This window comes from Ptiloglossa arizonensis, chromosome 13 (assembly GCF_051014685.1).
Source record: "Ptiloglossa arizonensis isolate GNS036 chromosome 13, iyPtiAriz1_principal, whole genome shotgun sequence".
Taxonomy (NCBI): Eukaryota; Metazoa; Arthropoda; class Insecta; order Hymenoptera; family Colletidae; genus Ptiloglossa; species Ptiloglossa arizonensis.
In genome coordinates, this window is record NC_135060.1 from 4,423,444 (window position 1) to 4,450,036 (window position 26,593).

General features: G+C 36.6%; 1 protein-coding gene across 1 annotated transcript in view; it reads left to right on the top strand.

Annotated features, from left to right (window-relative positions):
• LOC143154152 (potassium voltage-gated channel subfamily KQT member 1-like) overlaps positions 1–26,593 on the top strand; it is a 96,760-nt gene that overhangs the window by 59,043 nt on the left and 11,124 nt on the right. Inside the window, exons 9-11 of the mRNA XM_076326025.1 lie at positions 5,483–5,503; positions 11,175–11,437; positions 18,629–18,721. Of these exons, the coding sequence (XP_076182140.1) occupies positions 5,483–5,503; positions 11,175–11,437; positions 18,629–18,721 (377 nt within the window). The remainder of the gene's footprint in view (positions 1–5,482; positions 5,504–11,174; positions 11,438–18,628; positions 18,722–26,593) is intronic.

Here is a 26,593-nt window from a genome sequence, read left to right on the forward strand (position 1 = left end):
TTACGGTTCGTTGAAAATTCCAAATTTTCGTAAACGAATAGGTGAAGAAAGTTGTAAGGATTACGGTTCGTTGAAAATTAAAAATTTTCGTAAACGAATAGGTGAAGAAAGTTGTAAGGATTACGGTTCGTTGAAAATTAAAAATTTTCGTAAACGAATAGGTGAAGAAAGTTGTAAGGATTACGGTTCATTCGAAATTTCAAATTTTCACTTGGGATTTTCGTACACGAAAAGGTGAACAAAGTTGCAAGGATTACGGTTGGATTAACGAGACGTGAAACAGGCGATGACTATTCTCTTCAAGTATCCTCTATAGTTGTTCTCTAGAAAATTCTATCGTCGAAACATGAAAAATTCCGAACCACTCGTTGAAAGCTGATAGCTGAGCAAAACTGTCGAACATTGAGTAGTATACCAGAGATGTACTTTGCTTTTCAGACAACATTCGAATGTGGTTTACTTGAATTTAGTATAACTGCGATAAAAATTTTTGTTAACGAATAATTCAAGTATCAACATTTTTATGTCGATTAATTTAACAAGTTATTTATATCGTATTACTATGCTTGTGTACTTGAACTCACAATACCTCTTTAATTAACTCTACAAGAGAAAATCTGTAGATTCGAACTAAACAGATAGTAATAACGTTGTAATAATAACGTTTGAACGTTTTTCAGATCTTGAAATTAGTAAATGTACGATTCGTTAGTAAAAATCATCTCTAATATTAACCGATTAAAATAGACATACCTTTTTGAGAGAATCCACGAAAAGTTTTACACGTAGTTTTTAGCTGTGGTAGCAGAAACTCGAGGGATGAAACTATCCCTCAAAGTTTGACCCTGCTTATGGTATCGTGGAAACTAACGTGGGCTAAAATTTTGCAGCAATGCTTATTTTTATACGCTCTAGAAACGAGAAAAACGTCGAGCGAGGTTGCGACCTTTCAGTTCTGAACATACTTTTCTATTAGATTTGAAAGTTCATCTGATTTTCCCGCAGTGTGTGAACCCACACGTCTCGTTTGATCTCGGTAAATCAATCGGATACGAATGAAACTTGTATGCGGAAAATCAATTTTTACAGAATTTTTACTCGTTCATATTTCGATCGATGCATCGTGCAATTTTCAACTAGCAAAACTGTCATTCGATACGTATAAAATGGTCCTGTTCGATGATTATCGAATTATCGAATTCACACTTCAACGAACGAAACTTGTTAAATATTAAAATACGATAAATTGTTTCGCAATTCGATGTTCTTTCATTTTGCACTGAATTCGATTGCATATTACCGAGATTACGCGAATCAATGTACGTACTCACATAGGGTGCCTTTGAAATGGTGTCAGTAAGTTTACAGGCATATTTTACAGCTCGATATTGTCTAACGTAGTTACAAGTACTTCAAGTTTTTTAATTACAGCCGGTTTAAATTTTAGCATGCAATTGAAACTTGCATTTCGAATAAAAAACAAAAAGAATGTGTGAGATAAATGATCGTAGTCCACATTTTCTGAGTTGAATTGAATTACTGTGAGTTAATATGATATTTTGTATATACAGTGGCATGTAAAAGTTTTTCAGCAGTTACTTTCTCAGCTCTCTTTTGGAAAGAGAAAAGGAAGAGGAGGTTCGTCCAATGTATAATTAATTTATGATAATGAAAAAAAACATTCATTTAATTTTAAGGGACACTTCTTTTTCCACAACAGGGCTGGAAAGTAATTCTTATGGTAATTGTAATGGACTGCCAATTACATAAGGAACACGAACTCTTAAGTTGTCGATAAAACGTTTACTAGACTTGAAAACTTTCGTTTCGTCTAGACAATACATTTTACTTTCTTTTATACGTAATATGCATCAACGTAGTATTAACTTTTTGTGATATTTTCTATTATTAATAGTACTGTTTCTTACAGTGTTCTCTGTTAAATGCAATCAACTTGGTGTCCGTTGATAAGTTGTTAATTCAAGAACTCGATATAACAATGGAAGTTGCAAATATATTACCAAGTACATACTGCACGAATTGGTAGAATTTATCGAAAGAAACAAACAGAATATTACTGAATGTACATTCAGGGAAAAGAAATAATTTCAATATTCCTCAATTTTTTAATTTGCAAGTAAACAGTACACGAAATGTATAAGATGTAAATTGCAGCGATTCGTGACAGGAATATCTATTCCCAGGTCAAGTATTTTTTGTCCATTTTAAGATTCTTGAGACACCAGTCGTTCTATCTAGGGAAAGGGATAATTCTACGTGAAAGAATAAGTCGAAAATGTGGAATATAATTTTTTCATACGAGGTTTTATTTTCGAGAAAATCGAATTGGAACATTTCCCTGATACGCGTGTACCTAACGAGTTGATCGGATCTCGATATACACCGTACGTCGTTTGCAAATAGCGTTAATTTCATATGTGATATTGACTTCTTATCGCCCATGGCAAAATTCGTAATTGCACAATGACCGAAAGAGCCACGATTCGATGAAAATTCGTTCTATGGATATTTTACTAATGGTTTGCATTACGACAGCACACGAAGTTGTGTCGATACAATTATATGAAAATGGAAGAATGAATAGTGGTAAATCACTGCATAGTTAAGTGTATGTACATCTCGACTTATTTTTGCAAATAGAATCGTCCCCTTCCCGGTTATAGTATGATTATTTGAAGTGTACTGTAACACGCATTGATTTAATAAGACTTTCGAGTCTTCTTCAACGAGTTTTATCAGCATCCAATATCTCTACGTGTAATTTATTTACATCGTGTATATTGGGCGAATCACGCAACTGGAACAAGTTATATCTCTCGTTTTACCACAGGTACAAAAATATAACAAGGGAAAATTATGATTTCTATCTCTCTACCACTTATTATGTTTACAAGTTTAACAATGAACCCAAAAAGTGCAGTTGTACAAAGTTGCATTTTTTTGTTTAATAAATTGTTTCTTTTAGATGTCCCGCATACAAAAGTATTAGGGAAAGGTAATGGAAAAATTGGTATAATTCGTGAGCTATTTCAAACGAGAAAAATAAAAGGAAACAGGTCAGATAATACTTGTTACCTGATGACAAACGTTCAAACGTTTTGAATAAAATGTGTATGTTACTGTGGGATTTTCAAATAACTTTCTCTGACACTTTTGTATCCACAATGTTTAAAAGAATCGAATTTGTTTCAAGAAAAAGCCTATGCCTTCGTTGAAACGAAAGTGCAATTGCACATTACAGATGCATCGTTACACTTATGGAAACTGTAAGTTATAAGGGGATAGATTTCGTCGTATCATCGTTCATTTTTTCCACGATCATTTTTTTTTTCTATCCGATAATATAGATCGCGGATTTACGTTTATTAAGATATATTTTACTCTGTAAAGAATTCCAAAATACGCCTATAAATTCCCTGACAGCATTTTAACAGCGCTTTGGAAATTACTTCTCGCTGAAGTCTAATATCAAAGTTCAGATAACATTATTTTTGTCTGAAGCTACTTGCTGAAGCGTTAATTCGCAAATTAACGTTCAAAGCAAGAGCGAACGAGAGAGAGCGAGAGTGAGTGAGATAATAACAACAAATCCTTCGAATTCCGTTGAAAACGTTAACTAAATCGGGGTAAACGAAATCCCCGCCGGTTTCCACCGCATGTGGGACTTCGAGTACTCTGCAGAGTCATGCAGACAATTTGGCAGTGGATGGATGCAAGCAGAGAATGTGACTTCTGCTCTGTGTTTTCAATGTGCCGTTAAATTTCGAAATATTCCATATACCTGATTGTTGCTCGTAACTATTCGTGTGTTGATGCAGTTCGAATTACGCTTGGAAGCTTTCGTATATTATTATTCCGTTCTACTCCGTTTTGAAACACAATCGAAATCTCGCTTCTATTGAGTTCTTTCAGCTTTCTTTTCGCGTTGATTCCGTTTTATTTATTTCCAATACGAACAAATTATATCGCGTTTAATCTGCTTCTAACGTTAGCTTTTTTTCGACGAGCATTAATTTTCGTTGCGTTTGACAGTTGAATCTGACACAATTTCTTATACAATTGTACAAGCTACAGTGTGATTTTCATAGTACGGTCGATGAGAGAGCGTTTCTTTGTTTATAAATAAATAAAAGTTTTAAAGTTAATTTTTTTGTACGACATTTCTATCAAAAGGTCCATTAATGTTACAATCGATTCATTAATTTGAAAATTACTTGAACATTTTGTTTCCCTTGCAATGCGCTGCTAATCACTAAAATCGAAAATTTTATTTTACAATTTTCCGTTATTTATTTACGAAGAATCATCTTCATTTGTACTAAGTATTGCTCACTGTACCTTGTATAATTTGGAATGTTAAATATTTGAAATTTCGATGTACGCATAATTATTCTGAAACATTTTGTTTATTTATACTCATTTTCACGTTATATTTGACGTAAAATCGGATTAAGAAGACATCGAATTTGATCGACCAATTCTATCGGTCAAGTTTTTAGCTCGATGCTTAACGTTTTCTTCATTTATATTAAAATTCTCTCGTTGTTCTCGCTGTCAGAACTTCAAGAGATCGTTCTTGTTATGCAAATCGCTTTTCGCATTCGCTGTATGAAAGAAGAAGAAAATTAATTTTTGAGTCACGCGATCGACACGATTGAATTGATTTTTTATACTACTCGTGTATATACATATTCACGGAATGCAAATGTGTAGGTGTGAATTTGTTTACATTTGTTTACGTTACAATTTCCTCGCTTTTTAGTATTTTGTTCAGGTCTCTATGCAGGAACCACGTGTTAAAACTTTTACATTGTTATCAATTTTTTGACGTAATACTATTGGTTGCCTGTTGACTGTTATGCCTAAAGAATTTTGTTCGCTGAACAGTTTTACGCTCGTTGCAAATTAATTTCTGCTAATTCGCCATCGAACGCAATGCCTGCAAAACGTAACGAGGAACGTTCGCGTCGCGTGTTCAACGAAGTCAAACTTATCAAACATTTATGCCATAGGAGACGTTACTTTGAACGTAATTAGGTCTAAAAAAAAAAAAAAACCAATTTGAAATTCGTACACTCGAACCTATTAAAAATTGCAAGTAGAGAACGTGTTCGAAGGAGGATCAATTAAAACTATACATTAAAATTCTGTTTTACGTGGAAAACACTTCGAGGCAATTGTTTGTAATTCCAAAGATCAAAGTTTTTCAATAAATTCGTCGACATACTGCTGGTCCACGAATTTCGCGACGAAACTTCCGCAGGAGCCATATTATGTATTTCTCGCATCTGCTGCCAAAGATTCGCGCGATCCCCGTTCGTTTCCTTCACCAACGCCGTTTTTCTAAGACGATCGTGTCTCTCTTTATTTTTATTTTTTTTTTCTCTCTTAACCTACATGTGTAAATACAATCAGTGTTCCTTCTGTTGGACGATTATAAAATGTACCTAATATATTTCAGTTGATTTGTGTAAAGAAGATGGTATGTAAAGGCTTTAGATTTATTTCAATTTTTACTCTTTTGCATGTTTATTTATTTCCAATTATCACGTTTCTTTAGACACGAGTACCGAACTGTCTCGTGTTCAACGCCGGGACCACCGACCGCACACGAGTCCGTTGAATGTATACCCGGTGATACGAATTCGCTTCAACGTAGAGACACTAGAATTCGGTTCGTGATACCCCCTCTCCTCCGGGGCACGTTTCTTGATCTTGCGCGGTAAGTCGCTCGAGAGTTGCGCGACACACATGCGCAGAAACATTGCACCGATCGCGCGACTTTGATCTTCTGCAACCTAACTTATTCGCGACTAACCTGTGTGCGTCAAGTGGCATGTACCACTATGAAAGAACGATGCTCTGTCATAGCTCCACAGTGTGTAATGTTTAAAACAGGTTATCGATTCAAGGATTGAACTGATATTTACTAGATAGAATCATTGCATTTTGAGAATTAGTTCCGATAGTTGTGATATTCTAAGGATCATGTTACGGAGATACGAGAAGTACATTATAATGTGCAACATTTTCGATACGATGCGTATTCCGCGCTATTTCCATTTATTCTGCAAATTATTTCCAAGACTAAATATCGCAAAGTTATCGAGCAATGTTATTCGTGCAGGAAAATCCGTCGCGTTTAAGTTGCGTCCCTCGGAAGATTCGCATCGTTCCGTTCTGTTACGCGGTCACTGGCATAATGATTCTGCGCACGTATGTCGCGCAGCCGTCGAGCGACTTACTGCGCAAGACCAAGAAGCCTGCCGCGAAGAAGAAGGGTCAGCGATGTCCCTACGATGGAACGAATCCATATTATCAGGTGTACGAAACGCCGATTTACGAAACTGAAATTCACTTTTGGCTTTCAAACAATTATTCACTGGTCGATAATCTGACTCGAAAAATTCTCACTGGCTATCTCACCCGTATGCGAGAAAAGAGAACCGATTCTCGAGGATAGATAATAGCTTCTCGGTTTACCGTGTTTATTGACCTGGCAAAGAGAACGTGCGAACGCTTGTTAGCATCGAGAATGTTTGCATTAATTCGTCGTGGCAAGCAAAAAAAAAAAAAAGAAAAAAACGCGCTACACTCTTCTCGCGTAATATGCTCGAAGAGACATAAACGTGCGTTTATAACGAAATACAAATGCAAAATAGATTCTTTGCGATTCGTGACGAAAAAAAAAAAAACACGTGTTTGTATTATTATTCTTTTTTTACTGCACCATTAAGCTTCGTATCACCGTTCTAACTCAATGGAATCAAGGTCTGTGTTATGCGATGTGACTTCACTTTTTTTATTTGTTATCGTGCATGCGCTTGACTTATATGTGCCGTGTCTCTGTGTATACGATGCGTACACGTATAACGAAATGGTTATATGTACAGGGTGGTAATAAAATTTGAAAATCCCGCGTAACGATGGAAATAATGCGCGCGAAGGCACGTTGCGTTTTCCTTTTTGATTACAGCTTGACTTTTCGCGCGTCTGTGAGAACATCATCGAATTCGTAAGGTAGATGAGGTAATACTTTATCGAAAAATAAGTACGAAATTCAATTTTTAATCGTATACGTGTATAATTAGTAAAAGAAACATAATATTAGATATCACGTTGTAATTTATTCAAAATTGAATCTACTAATTTAACGAACAAAATAAAATCTACTAAATTTAATTTATTAATCGAAAGGTCTCTCCATGACTATTCACACGAGGAATGTTTACAATTTTATTTTTTAAATAATTCTAAAAAATTTTATCAACTGGAAAATTATTAAACATATTCCAAGGCATTCAATTTTTATTTATCGACGAAAGAGCATTAAATTTATTATATAACGAAGTTTATATTAAACGAGTAAGTTTCGTAATAAAATAGTTTCATTCGATTATTTTACATATTATTTTACTCCAATTTTAGTCCAAATTTCGCTGTATTTTGTACATTTTGCATTTCAGTGCTGTTGTACTTTGAATTTATCACAAATTTATTGAACAAGGTAGTAATGTTGTCACTATTTTAGAGAAATTTATTTTATTCCGTTTTTTTAATGGAAAATCTGTAGTTATTCCAAAGTATCTTAAGAAATACCAGTAACAATAAAGCAAATCGCTTTGGGAATTATATATTAATTTACAATTATTTTTATATTCATTGTTTATAGCGATCTGGCCGACATTTTGCACAAATTACAAGGAACAAAACTTTCCACGTTATTTTTATGAAGATTAATTTTAAACAAGTACTCTCGATTTTATTCGCACCCTGTACATTCGAAATGGGTTGACAGCAATGGCAGGAATGATTCTGATCAAAATATTCCAAAAATCGTTGAAAATCGGACATTACAAATATTTGTGAATACAATTTTGCGACTGGCAATTACAGTTTTCTGTAAATTTTTAGATTTCGTTTCGATATTGTACCGATACCGTTAAATTCTACCGATCATTAAACCGTTAAAGAGATTAAGATACTCCTCAAAGCCGGAAAATTCGAACAACTAATTATGAACAATGTACAAAATATATTTAATTACTCTTTAGATAATGGTTTAATTTTCAAAAGTATCTTAATTCCATCGAATAGTTTTTTCTTATACAATAAAACTGAAAATCCTAAAAGCTGAAAGTTTAGTTGAAAACAATTTACCGATCGTTTTCTCCAAACATTTCGTTGTTAGAAAAATTCTTGACGGACTTTGTTCCTAGAAAAATGTTCTCGTCAATTTTGTTTCCAGCAGTGCAAACAGACCGAGTTGTTTGTCTTCTATTCTTTCGTGTTTACAAAATTTCGAAGAAGAAAATCATTTTCGAAGCTCGAAGGGTGTTTGAAAATCCACCGCGTACGATGTCTTTCGCGGCATACGTAACGAAATCATCCCTGCGTCAACCCGGTCCACGGTGTATACATACGTGTTGCTATTTTATTTTCGCATCAGCCTGCAAGCAAAGAAACGGACGCTCGCGTTCGCAACGCGAACGAGACACGAGGATTTACGCTCGCCGGCTGTCGCGATCGTCACTCGAATTCTTCCGGCGACGTTTTTCTCTTCGACACGCGATTGTTTCCTGAATCTTGATAGAACGTGCCGAAACGTTTCCAGGTTTTTACGTTCGGAAAAAGGAGGTCGCGCTAAAACGCTCTAAAATGAATCGGCGCTCGAGTTTCTTGACCGTTTCCTTTTTTCTTTTTTTTTTTCTTCTCTTCTTCCTCCGATACCCAACCTTTTCCTTATTTTCTGGATCTTACCTCGTTTCATCGCTTCTCATTTCGTTCCGCGTTTCGTGATTTCGGTTCTTTGTTTCGATGAGAAGTTCACGCTTGAAAAGTAACGCTTCGAGTAACGTGGATAACAGGATTGTAATATTGAAATGAAACCGCGTCAAGTAGAATCTGTACTGAACAACGAGTAAGTGTATTTATAGTAGATTGAGCATTTTATTCGGTGTGTCGTGCTTCTTCCCTTTTTCGTGAATCGTGATCGTGGTATCGCAGAAAGCTAGACAAAATACAATCGAACCAATTGATTAATTAACGATTACTTGGTAATCGTCTGTAATCGATACCGGTAGTGTGGAATACGTATAGTGTTATCGACTGATTTAATCGATTAGTAAAATTTCTAATCATCTTTTAAGGAACGTGTATACGTATATTAATTTACTACAGTCGAATATTGATCGAATTATTAATTGTAGAATTATCGTTCAAAATTTCTATTAAACGTTCATTCTAAATTCAAACGCAATACATACGAACGGTATCCCGCAATATTTCTATTATATTTTATCTTACTGTATTATATTCATTTATTTCGATGGTGCATCATCAACGATTCCAACCACACATCGCTGTTATAAATAATTAAAATGATTCACCGTCGTATCGCATATATCGAGAAATTTGTACGATACGATAGGAAACAATACATAATCCGCGTTACTCTTCGCGTGGTGATTTCACGTTTTAATGTAACGACATAAAAAAATGAAAAACTACCCCCACGTAAACCGGACTTTCTAAAGAATCATAATTTTCAGGTTACGAAATCCTTTTCGCAACCGTTCTTAAGTCCAACCTCTTTAAATTCGATCCATTTTCAATCGAAGCTCACATCCAACCGCCTTGGTCGTATAACCGGGGTACAGTTCGAGGATAAAAGCTTTTCACGCAGATAGGAAACGTTCGTTTCGTTATGGGGAATTTCATGGATTTACGATCTATATTCCCTCAACGCTTTCCTTTGGTATCTTCCTTGAGCACTTAATGCGGCCGGTCTACAATGTGACGTTGATGCAGAGTTTATTTTGGCGGCATCGAAAACAGGTTTGAAAACTGATGCTGACCCAGTTTCGTCATTCGTGCACGGAAACTCGTTTCATTTTCGGCGCGGCCGACAGGGGTTGGTTCCTACGTGTACGTAAAAAAACTTGATGAACTTGTAGGAGAAGAGCGGGTTTACTGTCGCGGGTTTTGTTTTATTCTCTCGTGAAATAAAGAAAGATTCTTTTTTTTCTTTTCCCCTCGAAAACTGCAGTCCCTGTTTCGAGCGACGCGGTAGAATATCGCGAGCCAGCTTCAACGATCTTTTGTTAATCGGTTCGACAAATATCTCAAACGCGATGTTGAAATTTTTGTCAAGATTCTGGTCGAGTTTATTGTCCATCGATTCGATTTTCTTTACGAAAGTATCCACTGGTTCGCGATTAATTTGCAACATTGATACTCAATTTCTCCGTTTCCCTGGCAAAAAGTGCAATACGAATATCGTAAATATTTCCTCTACAGCCTGAATTATGAACCGTTACAGTTTACTACATCATAGGAGCTGATTATCATTTCATAACGTACTCGATGCTGCTACGTGGATTATGCATTATTACAAATTACACCGGGGCAATAATAGAGTAATGGAATATGAAACGCATCACTGTTTCGAATGAAAGAAACAACGTTTACTTTAAAACGTTTCACAATTAACGAAACGTTTACAATATTCCATATCGTATATTTTTCTTACATTTCAACTGTGGTAGTTTCCAAATAAATCTACTACGGGTTAATCCAAGGGTTAATTCCTCGAAAAATCTCTCCCCGAATCTCTTCGTACTTACATCGTGTTCCCCCACTCTTTCGAACGTCCTCTCTCCATCCCTCGGTGCAAGTTGTTCCTCGTCATCGATTACTCGAACGCGATCCCCGGTTTATGAACACAGACAGTGAATTTTCACGCATTTACGAGGTACGCTAATACGAAGAAAGCTAATAAAAAAGAAAGTACGCGGAATGTACTCCAATACGATCTATAGTACGAACCGATAGTAAAATTGATATCTTTGGTACATCCTACGTACGTTTCGCGATACGTTCGTCGTACGACGTTGCTGAAAAATCGTGGTCCATGTATAAAATAAATGAATTCGACTCGAAGAATCCGTCCGACCAAAGAACAAGAGACGATGCGTCAGCGCGACGAGCCTAAGTTCCCAAATGAAGGGTGGTAAACAACCCTCGGCCGGAAGTCGCCGAGGCTGGGAGCTTTTCAGATGGATCCGTGCTCGGAGCCGAGCTGGTGCTCGCTAGTAGGGATAGTGCATGTTGTGTTCGACGTGTGTTGTAATGGGAGGGCACCGGGGGTTCAGTCTCTGATGATCCAGGTGGCAAAGAAGGCGAGCGTACTGAAGAGACGGAAGTCACGGAACCGGATGGACGTGCAGCAGCAGCAGCAGCAGCAGCAGCAACAGTCGTTGCCACCGGTCACGATATCCGGCGGCGTTTCCAGCAGCGGTGCCGGTGACGCCGGTAGCCAACACGACAATCAACGGATAGAGAACGAGGGTGACGTTATCTTCTACATGGAGGAGCCGAAGGCGGGCACGCCGAACCGTGCCAGGCGCGACAACCGGTGAGTCGGTCATTGATTTTCTTCTTCGTTTAGGCCTCTTTCACACCGACCGTGTTTACCACCGATAAGGAACCATTTACGATGGAATTGAATCCTTTCGTTGTTAAAATCGTCCGTGTTGCCTCGAGCGGAACGATCGTTACTGTGATAAGAAGTATCCGTTCTTTGGAAGTTTCTGTGTATAGGTGGGGAGTAAACATCTCGATCGATTTGGACGAAAGTTTGCAGGACTTTAGAGCGGTGAAAAATTAAGAATCGGGAGTTCAGTGGGACGTGGATCAGCGTTACATTGAAATCGTTTATGGTGTATGGAGCGAAACGATCGTTACTGTGTTAAGAAGTATCTGTTATTTGGAAGTTTCTATATATGCGTGGGTCGTGCGAGGAATTAACATCTCGATCGATTTGGACGAAAGTTTGCTGGATTCCATAGGGACCAAAAATAAGGAATTACGTATCATTTCAACCGCAAAGTAGATCAGTGTCACGTTATATGTGAAATATTATTTGAATTATTCGATCGATCCATTTAATAGATTTCATTCGTTGGCATTTGAAATTTGAAACCTTCCTTATCGTCACATTACCATTGTATACTTGGTTCGATTCTACATCGTAAAGTTAAGGATACAAATTTTGATAATGTATTACCTGGCACTAAATGTATACTTTGTTCCAAAGTCACTACAATGTATATGTTTTATATTCGTCAATCTGTCGACAAAAATGGTACGATTTTGTGTGTCGTTTTTATACATGTTCCCTCTGTCGTACGTTTAAGGTTCACTGTTGATTCCCGTGTGTATATTTTTATTTATTCGAGGTCACGATACGTATGTTACAAACAAAAGCCTGCTTACCGCGTCGATACTCTTTCGTTGCAGGTTCGAGCCCTGAGGCTTATTCCGATGATTTATATTTTTTTCACGTACACACTTCTTTTTACTTACGCAATCCTTCTATCATTTACATTCGAGCATTAAAGTTGAAGTTTTTCTAAACATTATACGCTATTATTCTTTCGATCTGAGATATTATCGTAATAGAAGAGACCGAAGTTTTGTTACGCACAAATTAAGCAACATTCCCATCCGAATTAAAAAAAGAAGTATGTAATTGTAAAAATGGAGCTTTTATTAATTTGCAGTGTTTTTACGACGAATATCGACCCACCTTTTTTTATTACAATAAAAATGGTAGTTAAATGCAATACTAATTTATATACCTTATATATATCGCGCGCGCGTGAATGTTGTGTGTTTTTCTCGTTGTTACAACTATATCTGTTTTTTACCTATTTCATTTTTAATTACATTTATTATCGAAAAAACGACGAGGGGAGGCTCTATATATATATAAATCCTGAAACATTTTCAACGTATTAAGAAACAATTCGTGTAACGATACAATGTCACTCGAATTAACGTTCATCTTTGTTTCTTTACTCGTACTCCTCGTCGTTAATTTCGTTCGAAGGATTCTCATCGCGATTAAAAGTCGTTACGTAAAATTTGTATTGAATTTGAGATTCGTAATGGGAACGCAATCACTTCGCTCGAGGGAAACTTTAAACTAGCTGTTCTTAAGCCAGATCGGGTAATGAAGTGCAGTGAGCGGGCAATAAGACTTTTTCGTGGCCGGGCCAATTTCTTATCAGACCGAGTGCTTATCGGATGGATGAAAAACGGTGGTGTGAACGAGGCCAGTTAGCGTTCAGCAAGGTGTCGGGTTGCAGCCGAGTGCGCGCAACTGAAGAAAAAGGTGGTTCGTTGCGAGACTCGGTGGATTGAAACGGAAATTACTTTTCCCCTATTTTTGGGAAACAAGGGGAATTTTAATTAATTTTTTTCCCTCGCTTTGTGGAAACTCAAGCTTCCCGATGAGTTCCTCTTGAATTTTTAATCGAGACCGGTTGTTATCTTAGGCAGTCGGACACTTGTGAATAGGCAAGGCAATTTGCATATTTCCAATCTCCGAAGTTGATTAATTCTTCGGTGATTAAACCGGGAAAGTTTACGGGAATTTCCTTCCCGGCGGTGAACCTTTCGAGAGGATTTGAACGATACGACGGTTAAAGTGTCGTTTTAATAGTTGCAAACCGCCTAATCGCGGCACCGAAACATTCGAACGCGTTCAATTCTTAATATTAACGACACGTGAGCCGTAAATGTATACGTAGTCGTGTAAGAAAATGTTCGAATTTCTTGTAAATCGGTGTTTCAATATTTGGTAATCGTTTCGGAGTTATGTAGCGCTACGGTGAAAGATACAGCCGAGAAGCTAACGATTCCACGTGGGAAATTGAATCGATGATTTAAAATAAAGTTTCGAATATCCAAAGAGTTTCTTTTGCCAGAAAAGCAATTTTAGGTACCGTTCGTACGCGACGAGTGTTTAAATCTTCATTGTACAGATCGCAGTCTACCAATTCACCCAACATTGTACGCAATGGCGTTATTGGGCGTTGTCGATTTTTCATCGACCAATGCGTGCGATAGTATGGGAACTGGTACACTGTAAACTAGAGTAGGGATGTAAACACACGTTTGTATTCTTGTTGACAGTACATATACGAGTCGATATGCCAACCTCAGTCTTCAGGTAACCCGACATCTAATCCAAATCAGGAAGTGTCAGTAACGAAACAAGAAATCTTAATACGCCATACATTGTTCGGTAGACGATTTAATTGTATACTTATCGGAGAATGCAAAGTATACCACGAATAAATAAAAAGTGGAATACATTAATGAGTGTATCGAAGCAAGAAACTTTTCGCAATATTAACACGCTTCGTCGACCGAAATCATTGAAGCTTTGAGCTTTCAAGACCCGTTGCAGTTGACACAGTACCAATCAATGCATATCATGTGCAATATTAATGTGCCTCCGTTGAAGCTAGAGTGCTGTAGTGCAGTAATAGGAAACTTAATTCGAACTTAATTTCGTCGGAAAAATGTTCGTCGAATCGATAACAATCTCTTTGAAATATCGATTCTCGTTAATTTTTCCGCACGAGATCACTCAGCTTGATTATTTTCAGTGTATCAAGGCGTTACCTATTTATCGATAAACGTTAATCGAGAGTGCTTGACACTTCGTTTCATTCACAGTAGGAAAGGAATCGTAGTATCGGTAAATATTAGATCGAGTTGGAATATTTCGTGCAACATTCATTTGTCACTTTAGCGCGTTAGATATGCCCGGTGAAATATCGTGCAATTGTGTACCACTCTCTGTATTAATAATTGAATTCCTGGTAAATTTTCTGCACACTTCCATCGCCCAAATAAATCCGTTACAATGAAACTTCGTACGAGCATACCTACGAAACTATTCGAATAATGAAATAGCTTACCGAATCTCCCCGCTGCAAATAATTTCACGCACCTGAGAGCCTAATTCCAGCGTATTCGTTTCTCTTGGTTCGGTTTGAAAATCGAATTTCGAAATTGATAAAAGCTACGAATTGTGAGTATTTTCGAAACGCTAAAGTTACGAATTTGCGCGAACAATTCACAATTGCGGTTGTTCTCGTTCGAACGTCAGCGAAGTATCGCGAAAAAAATATTCCGTACAATTCGTTCTCGCGAATCCCGCCCCACACTCATTGATAGATTTGAGCAGGATGTTTCCCACCGGGCAGATTTTGTTGATCTTCTTAAAATTAACGAAGCGGCGCGGTTTCGAAATAAAATACGTCGTTGCGTTGATATCTCGAAACGGGAAACCCGGGACGAATTTATTTTCATTCCGGTTTTTTTTTCCATGCATTCGGTCGACGCCAGCCGGAAAAGCAACGAACGTGAGCGCTGGTCGCGAAGAGAAACGCGAATCCTCGAGGAAAGAACCGCGGATAATTTGCATGCTCCACAACGAAGGCGCCTGGAGCTCCATTTGAGATTTCGCGATTTACGGTAACAAAATGCGTCTATAGCAATCCCACGATCTCGCTGGCTGGCTCACAGATTACCCGGAAAACTTTTCACCTACCGAGAATAAGAGAACGTTCACTCGACATAGATTTTAACCTATTTTCTTTGAAATCGCACACTTACACGGTATCGTTGAAATTACATTTGTATAAAAATTTGTACGTTGCTGTAGCCAAGACGAACTCCGCGTCGTGATTGATCGAAAACGGTATTTGATAATTTAATAAAAAAATAAACTCTCTTATTTGGAATCCACGATATGATCGTTAGTAGGTTTGTCGATATAGATTTTAACCTATCTTGTTTGAAATTGTACACTTATACGATATCGTGGAAATTATTTTTTTATAAAAATTTGTACGTTGCTGTAGCCAAGACGAACTCCGCGTTGTGATTGATCGAAAACGGTATTTGATAATTTAATAAAAAAATAAACTCTCTTATTTGGAATACACGATAAGATCGTTAGTAGGTTTGTCGATATAGATTTTAACCTATCTTGTTTGAAATTGTACACTTATACGATATCGTGGAAATTATTTTTTTATAAAAATTTGTACGTTGCTGTAGCCAAGACGAACTCCGCGTTGTGATTGATCGAAAACGGTATTTGATAATTTAATAAAAAAATAAACTCTCTTATTTGGAATACACGATAAGATCGTTAGTAGGTTTGTCGATATAGATTTTAACCTATCTTGTTTGAAATTGTACACTTATACGATATCGTGGAAATTATTTTTTTATAAAAATTTGTACGTTGCTGTAGTTAAGACGAACTCAGCGTTGTGATTGATCGAAAACGGTATTTGATAATTTAATAAAAAAATAAACTCTCTTATTTGGAATCCACGATAAGATCGTTAGCAGGTTTGTCGATATAGATTTTAATTTATTTTATTCGAAATCACACATTTGTACGATTTCATAGAAGTTTCTATCGTCAGTCGTCTATCCTAACAGTAAAGCGTTAAAGTAGTCACTTCAAATTTTATCACTTTTAATAACGTTCTCGTAGCACGATGGCCAGGGAAACGTGTCTCCTCTTTCCTTATCTTGTCACGATCGTGTTTATTGTACGCGGATAGAGAACCCTTAGTTAAGCAAGGGTAACAAGCGATATCAGGTTATTCAAATAAGGAGATTACGAGTATCGAAGCAAGAAGAAGCTTTTACTGAACTACAAATTGGTTAGGTATAGTAGAACCTCGATAATTGCAAGAAAATGTTTCTGAAAATTTCTGCGATTACAAAGACTACTCCAATGATCGAGATAATTCATCCGATAAGGAACTTCACTTGCACAGTAAGTATATCTCCGTTACTTAAGCTCACCACTACTTGTATCTTCCACCTTCAACTTCACTCGTTGTTAAGTGACTATCACCTCCACTTGTTAGCACAATGCAACAAACGAGGTTCTCGTGCAATCGTTGAGATTACATTTATCGAGGTTCTACCCTAGTTGGTGGTCAGAGGTTAGCAAAAAACCCTGACAGCAGCCAGTCGGTTATCAATTTTCAGTTAGAATCTTAGAAACATCGAAGCACTCAAGTATAATGAATTAAGTAATCTTTAGTGAGTTCTCTGAAAGCAACCAGGTTTCCAATACTCGGTTAGTATTTAGTCAGTTAGCATTTCGTGGGTTTTCAGTTAATATTCTGCCTCTCACTTGTCAAGACAGAATCAGGCTTTTAGTTAGTTTTAACATTCTGACTCTGGTTAGTCGATCGAATGATCGGTTAATACAGGATCGGTTAGCAATTTTCATTATTGTCGCCCACATTGTCGTTAAACCTACATACTTGTCAATGTTGGAAATGATCAGAAAAATTTAATTTAACCAAAGTTATCCCAGGATTGACAGATGTGGTTATCTACGAATTAACTGCATTTTTTGACCGAGTATTTCGCCGTCCTGTCAGCAATGCACTCACCAGCTTCAGCGGGTGTCCAATAATGCACTGTTATTGTACCGAACTGGTGCTTTATCACTCGCTAAGAAATTTGGTGCTTCGAAAGCTCCAAGGTGGTCGATTTATGTAAATAATACGAGTGATATCTCTCGTTTGAATGAAAGGTAAAAGAACTGCGAAAGAAAATGTTAAACGATACATCAACGTTTATCTTATGACGTCACTTTTTGTCTAAGTGCAACGATGCGTCTGAAAAATGCACTCTATTCAAAGAAATTAAATTATCTCCTCTTTGTTCAAAAATACAATTTTCCGATTGTTCTGTATCGTGCATTTCGCGAACAATGTGACTAAATGATCCAAATAAATTCAGTCTTACAAAACAAGATGTCGTCGAACGTACGACGATCATATTTTTGCTTTTTTTTTTTAATAATCTTTATCCGTACACTACTTTTGCGTGACTTTTTACACAATTTGTAAAATTTTCTCGCTACCGAAGCGTATTTCTTCTATTCGATTACGATATATTACACTCTGTAATATCGTAACGTTGAAATTAAAATCTCATACGTTGTTCTTAACGTACGATTCAATTACGACTACATTCGAATTAAAAAAAAAAAAAAAAACAAAGAAATCTAAATCGTCCGCGCAAATAACATTCTTATCGAGAGAGGAAACGATAACGTTTCGTGCTGCCACTTTCGTGATTTTAGTACGTTCACGTGGAATTGTTCTAGAGAGAAGCCTGAAAATCGGCTGTCACTGTGTCCCCCGTTGCTAGATCGAAAACACCGTGCTCGATAGAGAGCAATTATTCGATTACGGGGTTCGAAAATACCTCGAGTCGTTCACCGGTGAACAATTTTTAACGAAACGTCACGCGTCACTGTCGCCGGTCGTCCCGCGTTGTAAATCCTTATCCCTTGTGTATCGATCGCGTAATGCGATTAACGTAACATCGCAGCGAATCAGTCTCGGTTGCGTTACGATCCGAAACTTCTCGCGGAGTCACGTGCCACGGGGCATAATGGCATCGTTGCGATCGGATCCATCTTAAATCGTGCAATTAGCGAGCAGTCGGGCCTGGGATCGAGGCACACGTCGATTCCATCGTGGCGAGTGCCACGTAATTGGAACGACACGTGTAGAATATGCGTGAGACTCCAGTTGGAAAATCTTTTGGAAATTTCACCGCGGAATAATAGCCGGTCGGGAAACTTGGGCTGACAGGAAACGTCAGCCGACTGAAGGGCACTTTCTCTAGAGCGGCTTTGAACGTCGAAGGAACTAGTTCTCGAGTTTGGTAGTGTGAGTAGCGTATTTCCGGTTGGCAGGGGAAGCCTCTTCACCTCGCAGACGAGCTCCGTCACGGAGGCCACCAGTGACGAAATTGACATTGATATCGAAGAACCGCCAAGGGTCACCACGTAAGTATACTTCCCTCCGTACGTGATAGTACTCGTTTCTCAACGAAAGCGGCGCGTTTCGGAATGGAAGGAAACGAAAACACGTCTCGTTGCGCAAACCCATAAGCAACCCGAGTCAATAGTTTGGAAATAGTTTCTTTCGCATTATTACAATATAATAAGCGATAAATTTAATATTTTCAGATTATTCTCGTACGAGATTTTTATAAATAAGAGAAACTACCCACGAATAATTTATTACACGTTCGTGTTCTATTTTTCAATTACTATAACTCGAACACTCGATGAAAGTTGTTTGTAAATATTGGTAAGCTTTCCTGTATACAGTTTTCCTCGCTTTCGTTAAAGTATTTCGTTGCTTTTAATATCTTTGTTGATTCCTGCACGAATTATTTTCATTTCGGAGCGTTGATCAGAAAAGTATCGTGCTTCGAGGATAAATGCTTATACGTTGTGTTGTTAAGAGTTGTTTTAAAAAATTGTAAGCACGCTTCATCTTGCATGATTTTCCATATTTCTTCATCGAAAGTTTTACTAAATGTTCAGAATGGAAAAAGACAAAAGATGGTGTTTCGTTGTATTTAAATTCTATGTTAATCCGTTTACATTCAAACGTACGATATGTTCTACACCTGTCGTGTTCGATGTATTTCAATATATTTGCATAATTTTATATATCTCAGAAACCCACGATAACGTTCATATTAAACTTTCATCGTATATTTTGAACGGATTCTCGTGTGCACGTAAGACCGAGAAATAAATAAGAATAAAATATTTATCGTCCGTTAAATTCAATCTTATATTCGAATCTTAATCAAAATTTCATAACAATTTAACAAGTCTTATAATCTTACAACCGGTGTGAAATGTTAGAGTGCTTGATTCAGTCTAAATGAAATTTTATAATTCATTCGGAGTAACCTCGTTTCGCTTCGATCAAGACATTGTGAAAATTTAATTTTCAGTGAAATTTTAAGTCAAAATTTGCATTTACCTCGTACATAGTCTTGAACATTTTAACAAGTCTAAAATGTTTCGAGAATAGGAGGATTACTTTCGGTATGAGCAATTTCCTTTTCGAAAAGTTAAATACATACTGGCTTAAAGACGTCTGGAATCGTCTATAATACGTCTATTAAATTTTAAATTGGAAATTTTATTCGTGTAATTTTTTCACATTAGATTTTATACGAATGATTTATTCTTCAGATATTATTTAATAGGGAAAAGCGGGTTAACTTCGGTCAGTGGATAATTCCAATCATCCTTATTCTTTAAAACTGAAAACGCGTTAGTTTCTGTGGCACTGCCACCTATTAGCGACGAGACTAATTAATATTCATCGTTTTTTTGTAATTTTAGCCATCTTTGTTTTACAGTGGTCGCTTTTTAAGCAAGGTAAGTTAACACTTCGAATCGATACAAGCTATTGACATTGATCTCATTGAACGGAAAAATGTTTTTCGTTTCAAATTCACATTTGGCTCTCGATGATATTTAAATTGAACTCGGTGTATCATTTCAAATATCCGAACGTAAGGTGTGGCGTAATACCAGACAAAACGAAGGGGTAATTTTAGCCAACTTTTAGTATTGTTTTTCTCTTCTTCTGGCTTAGATGCTACGGGCGTATAAGTGAATTACAAAGAAGGCAGAATGGAGTCACGAAACCTTATTAAAGGCCATAGAGGTAATTAGTAAGAGGAAAGTGTCCGTATAGGTATACGGTGGTACAATTGTTTGGAATAGCCTATTCTACGTTTCGAGAAAGAATTAAAAAAGGTCAAGAGGCATACGAGGAGTGTTTAGAACGGCTAAATTTGTCATTCGTGTAACCACTAAGTATATTGAAACGAAAAATTATACAATTTTTTTAATTAATTTAACAGGTTTCTTTTTTACCTCTTTTAGCAAGAGAAATTATGGCCACTGGTGGGATAATTCTAGCCAAATGACCTCTTTTGCTTTTAAAGGTTCAATCTTGTTGCTACGTAAATTTATGTTTTCTCGGCCATACTGATACAAACTGGACACTTCGAGTTACTATTAAAAACAAGAAACCTAAGAAATATTTAATGTATTAAAATTTTATAGAATTTCTTTCTTAGATAGCTGAATTTATTTCGTTTTTCCCTATAAAGTGCTTATCAGTGAAACGAAGTAATAATTTTGTGACATATAACATACATTCGTGTATATGTATATGTTATACAGCATGTACGTATATGTGTACATGTCCAGCTATGCATTGGACTTATTTTGTATGAAATATTAGTTTGATAACTGCGTCTAAATACCGTGTCTGAAAGGGTTAAGAAAAACAGCTCGGAGATTTCTTTGAGTAAAAAGTTTGTATTTATTTCTATAGAAACGGCTCCCTTTTCAAGATATGCAAAAGATTAATTTGAAGGCACAGACTTTGAAAGAATACCTGTCGAATTTGTCGGAGTGAAAGTCTTGTTTTTATTTTTACACGAACTAATTACTCTTTGGAGGATAGAACAGACTACGTAATTTGTAAACCGTAGCTTTGAAAAGAACACTTTGGTAATTCCCCCGAATTAACATTTTTTGTTTATTTTTGCCCAAGCTATGGAACGCAAAGAATTAATTCGAGAAGTATAGCTGTAAAAACATGGGTCGGACAGTTTCCTTAATTAAGGAAATTATGTAATTTAAAAATTTTAATTACGCAGTTCAACAATTTCCTCATCAGCTATTCAGCTTTTTGAATCGCATTTTGAAAAGTAGAAAAATTTCATCCTCGGATTGCGATTGCAAAGAACTACAGTTTCACGAGCTTTTATTATAATTGTTACACGAGTTTTCAGTCAATTGAGATCTTTAATTGTTCGCACACATACGTTAAGAGCGAAGAATGGGAGAAAAATTGATTTCTCCTCTATTCCTTCACAAGCCATGCAGCTTGCATGTTTTGAAACTTTTACAGAATCATAAAAGATTGAAAGGTTTTGTTCTATTTTCTGTACCTCGTTTATCATCCGTCAGCTTCAAATTGGATTTCATATTTCTCTTGGCGATCTGGAATTTATACTTTTACGATTGTTTCGCAAAAAAAGTATTGCTGAATCTGCTGGTAAATAATGTTTGAGAGAGAATGATAGACAATACGAGCATTCGCATTCATCATTGTCAACTCGTTTTCAACACTGATACTTTTGAATATGGATTATTAAGTATCGCGCGAACTTTCTGGATAAAAACGAATAACGGTTATTAATCGAAAAGATGAGCAAACAAGAAATGTGATAGTAGAATTTAAAAAAATTATTTGACGAAAAATATGCTTTAAAATCATCGTAACGTAATCACCGTAAATAATAATTAATAATAATTTTAAGTAATGGCAATAATAATTTTCTTAGATATATTTCATTCCTACATATTACAGTATTCTATTTTAGATATATTTATTTGAACCAAGACGATCTGTATCGTCGAAATGATCACAGATACGAGGAAAATACAGATAGTGAAAAATTGAATGGTCTCCTATCTTCCTACAATATGTTACCGTTGTCCATTTACGTGCAAATATGTTATTGCACATTTTATTGGAACTTTATACAGTTTACTAATCGAATAAATTATTCGCTGCATTCTACAAAAAATAAATGGAAGGAACGCATCAAACGAAAAGAGAAATATTTTGTACAGAGATTTAGCTATCAAAGACTAAATTCTGGATGAAATTGCTCGAGGAAATAATAGCATTGCAAGCTTTGATATCAAACTTAATAAAGACCTTGTTGCATAGGTTGCAACAACCAACGAAATTCTGTGCAAGTATTCAGTAAGGATTATTTGCTTCTCGAGACTTTAACCACGTTAGCATGTTAAGATAGAACGATTGCTGTTTGTCCAACTTGTTAAACTATCTTAGACTCGCTCTTACTTGCAGGAGATTGATTTTAAAAATCCTTTACATTAGTTACAAACGAAGCTTAGAAATCAGTTATCCGGTTAAACAAAGTTTAGCTTCTTTATTAAGAAATATACATATTTCTGGTCCATTTACTCGGCCTTCGAAGCAACCGAACCTCCCAGTAAGTTTAGTTAGCATTAAAAGCAATTAGACTTCGTGGTTCGTTTAGTCAGTGTCAGAGGCAACCGAACTTCTCGCAGTTATTTCAGTTAGTATTGAAAGCAATTAGACTTCTCGATCTGTTTAGTCAGTGTCAGAAGCGATACAGCTTTCGAATCAGTTTTGGAAACACTTGGAACAATTGCGTTGCATCGTAACGGTGGATTAATAGAGGCGAGAGATGTATAGCTCGACGAACTAAATAATATCCCTGGGGGCGGGAACGTTAGCTCCGCCCCTTCCCCCACCAAGTTGACGCCGCGACGTTCGTCCCCCTTTAAGTTTCTCGATGATAGCAGTTTCATACGATCATCGATCCTTGTCGTTCTCGTGCAGTGTAACTTCTTTTTAAACAGTATCGGACGAAACCCGATAGCTACTCAACTCTGCGTCTCGTCCCTCGGTCTCATCGCCATTACTCATGGCCACCACTCTCGGGCTACTCCCTCAGGGATCCTATTAAATTTGTTCGGCTGTATTCATAATTTAGAAATTCGAATTTTCGTTTACAGCTCCAGATCCAACCTCGAGCTTACAACTTTCGAGAACGGTTGCAAGCAACACGCGGGATTTCCATGCGTGTCATCTGCAGGAATGGTCCATTTTAAGAGTGTCCTTTATTTAGAATAACATGAGACAACATGTTATTCGAAAGTGGAACTTATAATCCAGAGATCGACAATCTACGGTTCACCGTATATTATTAGTGAGATGATTCTCAAACGAATTTCTCGAGAAAATCACGAAATTGTTATTCGAAGATTCATCGAGCAGTGTCAACATCGTACGGTTATACTTATAGATGTTCACGTATCGTTGCGAAAAGCCATTATCGAGGATGAAATGTGGGAAGTCTTGAAAAGTTCCTAATTTCGAACCCCCAATTAAGTATAATTATTAAACTGAAAATTGTACGCATGTACGATGTATGCTAACACGGGACACGAATACGGGATTATATTTCATATAAATGATATTAATAATTCATTTTGCAGAAATGAATATAGTTTGCATACGTTTAGCATACGATTTTCTTATTCGATTTTATATTCTATATTTAGTTGATAGAAAAAATTGCATAATTTTCTTTCCCCCCCTATCTCACATGTAAGTATTGGGTCGAGATCGTTTTTAGGTTTTTAGGAAAATATGAATTTAGAAATTTTACTCGTTACATTCGTATAATGTTATTTCGTTATCTAAGTAGTATCGCAGATACTAACCTTCGTCATGGTGTTGCAACTAAGTTCAGTTTAGTTAAAAAGCAATTTCGAGGAAGATAATTTATTAGAAACTGCAATAGGCAGCTCGAGTTTACACATATCAGACACAGACTCCAAAGATAACGAAGATATCCAATTAAGTTGCCTGGCCAACGAGTCATCTCTGCACAGTACATCAAATATACTCTATTTTATCTTTTGGTCCATAAAGTTGAAAAGATTTGTCGGAAAGCCAATCAAAAAAAAAAAAAAAAAAAAGAGTACGTTGATCTTTGATTCTAACCGATCGAATGCCTATAACGAATCACGTAGCGAGTTTTTGTCCCTTTCAAACCGAAAACGTTTGTTAAATCAACCAATTCGTGCGTTCCGCGCCACCGGGATGTCCATTCCTCGCATAGTTCGAATCAATTGTATCTCCGCCATCAAACGAGCTAATTGCCTATCCAAACTACGAACCAATCACAATTGAACGATCCATCTTGGAAAAATTAATTAACGATTATTGGAACGAACACGTTCGATTTCTATCTTTCGAACGGTCGTATAGAATGAAAGTTTCGTAAGTTCACCGAGCTATAATTAGTCTCGAACGGTAGAGTTATTTAAGTCGATCATCGTTATCATTCCGCTCCCTGGTTCTCGTTAAAACGAACCTCGTAAAGTCGCGATTCAATTTGAAAATTATTCGGCTGGTCGACGAAGTTTAGACGGCGGCCATTTTCCGCAATATCCAAGCCTGCGATCGAGAAGATGTCTACGCTACGGCAATGCTTGTACCAACAAAACCGCCGGAAGAGAATTGCCTTTAAAAATGAAACCGGTGGCTTTTCAGCTCCCGCTGTCGTGGGAATATCGTTCGACCATTTTACGCTTACGTCGGGCTAGATAACAACTGGCAAAATCAGGGCGTAGGAAAGCCGCGGAGCCTATATCTCCATGCAAATTACTTTCATTTTGCATGCGGAATCGATATTACCGGAGAATTTTCGTCCAGCACGTACGGTCCGCGTTATACGCTGGAAACGTTCCGAGACGGCGACCTATGACGTATACAAGTGTACACGTTCGATTCAAAGGCAACCGGATCTTGTTTAAGGTTCGTTGACGATCAACGATAAGTTCACGATTGGATCGATCTCTCTTAAGAGACAACATATAAAGTCCGTTTTTTAGATTATTTGTAAATCTTCTGTCCTTTGCTCGCTTCTTCATCGAAGTCTTTAACGTAGGCAAATCATTCTCGTTAGACGCCAACGATCAACGTTTTCACGATCGAATCGATTTCTCTTAAGAGACAACATATAAAGTCCGTTTTTTAGATTATTTGTAAATCTTCTGTCCTTTGCTCGCTTCTTCATCGAAGTCTTTAACGTAGGCAAATCATTCTCGTTAGACGCCAACGATCAACGTTTTCACGATCGAATCGATTTCTCTTAAGAGACAACATATAATGTCCGCTTTTTAGATTATTTGTAAACCTTCTGTATTTTTGCTCACCCATTCAACGAGATCTTTAATCTAGAAAAATGATTAAAATTAGTTTCTAATGTCAATAACGACGAGAAATGTAACTAAAATATGAGGTACAATAATGGAGAAAAAATCGATTTCTTTTCTTTTGTCGACGGTTGAAACCACGAAGTACCTATTTCTTTGTTAGAAATCAAAATCCTAACTAAAAGATTGAATATTACAATTTATATTTTATCAATTATCTATTATCAATAGATCAGCATCAATTTATTATCCGGTAGTTTTAATTTTGTCGTAGAATCAACGAGAAACGGATAAGAATGTACTACCGATGTTTAGAAACATCATCACGAGTAGAAATAACGAACAATGGTCGGACATGTTTGACAACTCGTACTTGATTCTACTTGTAGTCGATGGATTTTCAAAATGGATTTTCTCGAGCGTAAAGCTTCGTGACAAAAAATTGCATTCGTATCGTTAACTACGAATAGATCGAATATCCTATATAAATTACTTTCTACATTTTTATTTCACTTTTTCGTGAACAATCACGTCTTGATAAAATCACTGTGTATATAACAGAATATATATATATTCTAGCAGGATATATACGATTTACGAAGTATTCTAAAATTATCATAATTGTAATTTGATCCTTTTCACCGATTCAATTGGGTAAATAAAAAATTTTTAATGCCGTTGTCGAACAATTTGAGATGTTCGTCGCGATCAATTATCGATTGTCCGCTCCCAATCGTAAAAATAACAAAACTGTACGAAAAAAAAATCAGAATTTTGTTCGCGCACGTTACGTGCAATTGGTGCAATAACACGCAACTGAAAATAATTAGAATATACCTAAATAACATTATTACTCGTGATCGGTAAGGCATCCAATACCTTGAAAGCTCCAACTTTGTGCACTATAGAGGATGGCCCGTTCTAATCTACAAATGGATTTCGTTCAAGAAGTACGTTAAATTACAAGAAAATAAACGAACATACGAAGTTCGAAGTTAGACGTTTCAAGGACGTTCAAGTGTTTCTTAAACGGAATCTATA